The sequence below is a fragment of the Lepisosteus oculatus genome, chromosome 16, assembly GCF_040954835.1.
Source record: "Lepisosteus oculatus isolate fLepOcu1 chromosome 16, fLepOcu1.hap2, whole genome shotgun sequence".
NCBI classification, from domain to species: Eukaryota; Metazoa; Chordata; class Actinopteri; order Semionotiformes; family Lepisosteidae; genus Lepisosteus; species Lepisosteus oculatus.
Window position 1 is genome coordinate 6,955,430 of NC_090711.1, and position 6,473 is coordinate 6,961,902.

The following is a 6,473-nucleotide window of genomic DNA, read 5'->3' on the forward strand; positions in this document are numbered from 1 at the left end:
TGTGTTTGCTAAAAAGATTCCTGTCGTTGGGCTTTGAAACACACTGGAATGTGCCATCATAACGTCTACCCGAGGTAATACATAAGTTGGAGCTGGGACTTATAAACTATTTTAATCTTTACCTAATTTAGTAGTTTGATCAAATTTTAATTACCTTGATGAGTTAACAAATACAAAGCGAATAGCATACTTAATGTTTGGCATTAACTGACAGTGACAGCACTGGGCGTAATGTCAAGGGCTAATTATTCAATTAATCATTCATTAATTGCCCGTAACCACTCAAATTTCAGCTCCTGTGACCTACAGAACCTATGAACCTACAGAAATACCTCGTAAAATAAAACAGAACTAAAGAAAAATCATTGAACCATGGTTTGCAGGCTTTGTGGGTCTTTCTGCAGCCCTCATGTATGAAATGGATTTCATGTATAGGAAATTCTAAACAAAAGTGCAGGTCTCACCTGTATCCATGATTTGATATCAGAAAATACAATCTTTTTAAAAATAATTGCCAAGGGAAACAAAGTCACAATGTCCTGGGGTAATGTTCTTGCAATAGCCTGGTGAAAATTGTGGTGCAATATTCCCCTTTCCTACTTTCACTTTCAGTTCTCACCTTATCTCTATTTTACACTCACTTTCATGAATGTGTGGACTAGGAAACATGTTGCTTTCTGTAATAAATCACTGCTGCTGATTATTTGTTAGTTTTTACTGTTGCATTTTCTGACATTGGTCAGTATATTCTCAAACACAGAAACACACTGTATATCCAGGGAAAATGTAAGCACATTGTTTTTGACATGCACTGTTATTTTATTATCTTACAAGACAGTGTATAATCCGTTTGCTCTTCTGCCCATCTTTTGTTTTTAACCTCATAAATCTCATTGCCCCAGATGATGCAGGGTTACCTCAGCCATTATATTTGTCACACCAATCGGTATACAAACCTTGATTAAAAGCAACCCATCCAACCATTTCCTAACTGCTTTATTCAGTACAGGGTCACAGGAGACCCAGAGCCTCTTCCAGCAAGCAACAGGTGCAAGGTGGGATACACCCTGCATGGGACACCAGTCCATCACAGGGCACACATAGACACACACATGCACCCACACTGACACTAAGGCCAAGCTTCCCAGAAGCCAGTTACCATTCCAGTATGTCTTTGGCTGGAAACCAGAGCAACCAGAGGAAAACAGTGAGACCATACAAACTCCACACAGATAGCAGCCCAGATCTGGAACTGAACCCACTAGCATCCAGGACCTCACTGCAGTGATGCAGACAACTAACCACTGTGACACTGTTCCGCTCATTAAAAACAGCTCAATAGCTTTTTAGAAAGTAAATGTTAATTCAGCCCTGAATGGCAAAAAGAGAAAAGAACAATGTTTCGGCTGTAGAGTATTCAATGGGTGAAGAAGAAGGATGCTCTGCAGGTGAAACAATGTTGTTTCCTCGTTCTTTCAACTCTTCAGCGTGTAATTAACCTCTACTTATTAATTTCCAGCTCACACATTGGAACATTTCTATACATCTTAATGAAAAAAGGCAGTAAACGTACTGTATAACCTATGTAACCGTAGGGTTTGTGTGATGGTGGTTAAACCCTCTGCCTGTGAGCATGGGAACTGGATGGAGACGAATATTCTTTTTACAGTTTATTGCTAAACAGCCATATTTACGCCTGCTACCGTCTCCCCCTCTCGGTTCCTGATCTCTCCCCTCTTTCCTAGTCACGTTCTCCCCGTAACTTATCTGAAAACACAGAAAGTTAAATTAACCTAAACCTACCTACAGACTAAACTAGAGAATTCTATATAACTCAAAAGTATTTTAAACTGCTTAACTGAAAAAAACGAGAATAACGGGACCAAAGCTTACACTTAACATATAGACGCCAACTCTTTCTTACGTTTAAGAGGTACGGTACAGTACAGTACAGGTTTTAACGCATTGTTTGCTACTTTTTATCTGTTAATGTCTTTCCTGGTGTAATGGTATTGAAGAATCTGTACAATGATTTCCAGCATATACACAGCCGATCACACATACTCCGGCCGCAGCATTTCCTTAATCACGGCCATGCAGTGTCCAGGGTGACGCTCATCTGTCGCCTTGGGGCGGCGTCTGCCTTTCAGCACCTTCCCAAAGAACAGCTCCTTGGTCTTGCGACGGAATCTCTGGTCGCGGACGCTGTAGATAATCACGTTCCAGCAGCTGTTGGAGGTCAAAATCCAGAAGGCGTAGAAAGAGAAATCGCACCACTGGTAGCCTAGGACGCTGCCGACCACAAACACTGCGACAGGACCAAAAGAAGCCGAAAAGGACAAAGTAAGAATGGCGATGGTTTTGGCTGCACGTATGTCAGAAAAAGAAGGTCTGTTGGAGATGCGCCGGACCCCAGTTTCGGCCAGCTTCTGTCTCATTTTGCAAACCTGACGTATAGCGCCGAATGTTATCAGATTGATCACGAAGGTCCCACCCAGAAGCGAGAAATCGAAGGCAGGGAACAGGAGCATCACGTTCCACCCCGGGTGCCGCCGCCCTAGCGAAGAGAAGGCGTAGTTGCACATTCTGCTGCAGGGGTTGAACTGCAGGGTGATGTCCCGGCTGAAGAGCAAAGGAGCGACGGCGAGAAAAAAGCACAGTGCCCACGAAAACAGGATGAGGGACAGCGTCCTCCTCTTGGTGACGACCACGTTCTTGTGCAGAGGTTTCAGCACGCTGATGCTCCTTTCCACAGACATCAGGAAGATGGTTGTGATGGAAACGAACGTGCACCCCGCGAAAACGGGCCCCATCAGGTCGCAGGGATGGAAGCGCCTTTTCTCTTCCGATGGCGCCTCGACGCGTTCTAGCCCTTGAGATAATATTTGTATCTCTGTGTGAACGGAGTACGGAACCACCAGTACTCCAACAGCTAAGTCCGCCAGGGCCAGGGAGGCTTTCAGATAGCCCTGCGGGGTCCTCAGCCGCTTTGATCCCAAAAATATCGCCAGACTCACCACATTGCCCAGCGTTATACCAATAACCAGCACCACCATGACGCAGACGTTTAACACCTGAGCGTGTTCAGCGGGGGATCGGAAACTGCAGACTGTTTTATTTGTGATGTTATACATTGTGGACGAGTAATCAACTTTTAGCTGATAATATAATGGTTTTGTCCTTATTGGAGAATACCCGTTCTTGTTTTCAGCAGGTGCGCGCCTGCAGGAAAGTGAACAGAGAAGGACAATTTCATTTTGACAGCTAAGCAACACACTGCATTCACTATCTGCCAGTATTTCACTCTAACTTCAAAAAGGGAGCAAAAGAACGGCTTCTTCTTTTACAAAAATGATCAAACCTATAGATTCCACCATTATGCTGTAGCAACCTCGTTTAAACATAGAATTGAATTACTAGCGACGTAAGGACTTTGACAGATGTGACCACTTCTGTCTTACTCTTTGTGCATTCGCTAGTTTTGTAACTACATGTAAATATATTCACTGTGGTGGATTGAAAGGATTGAATATTCACTATGTGTTTGAATGGTGTTTAAAAGAAGAGCCAATTGATAGTGCCTTCTTAAATGATAACCGATATGATTTAGTTAGATTGATGTTACTTGTTTGTAATCAATACATATTTATGTTTAGATGTAAGGGTTTGGTTATAAGACATATTTTAGTTCATCGTTTGTAATTAAATTAATTAAAGCAAATGTAAGTCTGTATGTTTTCCTATTATTTATGCATCATAATACGTAAATCTATAATCTAAACCATTGTTTTATATATGTTCTACGATCATTGCATGATGTCTTGAGGTTGATTTAGGAGAAAATGTGACTTGTACGAGACTAGCATGTTATTTGTGATATACAATACATGTACAATATACATTTTCTCCAACCAATAAAGCTTTCCAGGCAACACGAATGTACTGTACGTTTGTTTTAATTAGAAAAACAACTTTTCAAGAAAGGTCACAATTTTCGCGCTACTGAATGCAGCACGTTTTCTTTTGGCTTGGAGTGGAATTGATTAATTGCTTTTCATTTACCTGTCTGTCACCGTTAAGTTGTAGTGGTAAAACGCATAAATTACACCTGTTAACGAAAACACCTAATCGAGTCCAATCTGTCATGATTAAATTGTAATTCTAAAGCAAAGAAGGTGCACCAATAAAAAGAGTTAGAACAAACCGTTATAGAATCAAATATAAAATCAAATTAAATGACGTGCTAACCTAGCACACAGCATAGAGGTAATAAACGTACTCACGGCTAAGTCCCGTTTGCAGGCAGCATCTTTACTTGTCGCCAAGTGTCTTTGATTCCAGGCTACGGTTTTCTGTATGCTGGTAGCTGAAGCTTCGTCACCAGCACCAATAGGAGCTACACAACCCCCGCTTTTCCAGTTCTTCAACCGTTCTGCGCTGTAGTTTAGAGAACTGTGCACTCTCTCCGCTTGTCATAGCTGTATGTTTAAAGTGAGCAATTATGGTGGTTGACGCCATCTAGCCGTGCTAATATTCTTTACCGTCCCGTTTTTTGTATATTTCTTGAAGACGTTTGGACGTCAAGACGATAACTGTACAGTCAACTTTAAAATATAATTATATTTATATCTATTACTAATCCTTTTTTGTGCGAATTGTAGAAACCTAACACCCATTTCCTCTTCTGTCTTCTATCCGTTGTGAGCGACAGTTTTCGTCGTCTTTCGCTAATTACCTGTTATTTTGTTTTCGTTATTTAACTCAAGGAACACACCAGTTGAATGGCCTGAGTTTCTATGTTTAGGTGTAAAGGTGGGCTGTTGTACATTTCGGTTTGTACGCAGTTCTCTTAATTGCTATATTTAACGTCATTTTAACATCTGTATTATAAGGTGCCTTTGATCATGTAACATAGACTGGAACCCTTAAAATATCACGCCTATTTGCATCTGTGGGTGTTAACTTTGAAGGAAGGAAATGCATTTTAAATTATAACCCACATCAAAGCCAATGAGCCACAACAGCAGGAGTGAAATAGGAATGGTTATTCCATCATCATGGACTCAACATGTACTTTACTACCTACACATTCTGGAACACAGAATTTATTAAGTGTCAGATCTGAGCTTTTGACATTTGCACCTCAGTTCATTCTTGACTCCTGTCAATGGTCATGTTCCGCATCATAAAACTCTTGAAATCTTAGAAAATCACGCTCTTTAAATTAAATTTGCTGTTTCGAGTAACTACAAAGATGGTTATTTTACTGTCTTCGCAAAGGCCCATGATATCAGAATTTCCGTTTGCTTTAATAAACTATTCACTAGTGACCATATTGCATGCAGGTTGCCTTTTTTACGCCTGAAACATTATTTTTTCCTCTCAATTGTGAAGGTCATCATTTACCTGCTGAGCTTTATTAGCCTGTGGTTATTCAGATTAAAAAGGTATTTTTAAGAGATGGAGAATTGTGTTATTTCAAGCATTTCATCTTTTTTCCTAGTGCTCCATCTGATTTTATTCATGAAATAATTTCACCTCTAAATGACTAAATAACAAAGAGCATTAAAAGACCAAAGGTGGGTTTAACAAGATGTGTTTTCCATTGTGGAGTAAACCATTATGCAATATTTAAAGATGTTTAAATGAAAGCTTACATAATATAAGCATTAAAGAAGATGCTGTTTTTTCAGGAAAACAGGGATCTTTCATTTAATATCAGTAATCAACTTCAATCCTGAATTTGTTCTTGTGTTAAACAGTAGGTTTGATTTAATACTTTCCTCAGAGAATAATTAGTGATCAATTCCAAACTGAAATAGAGATACTCTTTCTACTTTTCAGTAGTGTTTAATGTCAGCCCATCTCAATTTTTACTTTACAGTCAATCATTAGGTGCCCTGAATGGGATGCCAGTCCATCACTGGGCAAACACACAGAAATGCACACATTCACATCAGAGCCAATTTTCCAGCCAATTTTCCAGGAAGCATGCATATAGAGAGAACATTCAGACTCCACACACATAGTATCCCAGGCCTGGAATTAATCCTAGGGCCCCAGTGCTACAAGGCAGCAAAGTTAACCAATGTGCCACCATGCTGCCCCATAGCATGTACACATCTGACATTTGTTTTATATCTTTATACAGTACATATACTGAAACTATGGAAAAAGCCATTTGTCCTAAATTTCTCCTCTATGGTATTTCATAGGCTATCTCTCTACACATAAGGTCTCAGCTAGAGTCCTTCCTTCATTCTCTGGTTTTAGCTAGAATCCCTTTGTTCCTGCAAACCTTTGCCCTGAAAAATAACATTTTCTGAGCATTATTCATCCCTCCTCCCATCTCTTCTTCCTCCATTCTTTGCTTTCTTTTTATATGCATTTTTTAAAAAAATAATCTGTCTGTCTTGCAATTTCACTGTCCTTATAGAAGAAGTAGAGACGTCAGTTTTCATCCTCTGGCTCAG

The 6,473-nt window shown here is 40.0% G+C and overlaps 1 protein-coding gene across 1 annotated transcript; it reads right to left on the reverse strand.

The window, feature by feature from the left end:
- Nucleotides 1-494: 494 nt before the first annotated feature.
- Nucleotides 495-4,395, reverse strand: LOC102695555 (adenosine receptor A3-like). The gene is made up of 2 exons (XM_015364790.2): nt 4,284-4,395; nt 495-3,222 (listed from the first exon to the last, which is right to left on the reverse strand). Exon 2 carries the CDS (start codon nt 3,132-3,134, stop codon nt 2,055-2,057), a length of 1,080 nt encoding a protein of 359 aa, XP_015220276.1. The 5' UTR covers nt 3,135-3,222; nt 4,284-4,395; the 3' UTR covers nt 495-2,054.
- Between the last annotated feature and the right edge of the window lie 2,078 nt (nt 4,396-6,473).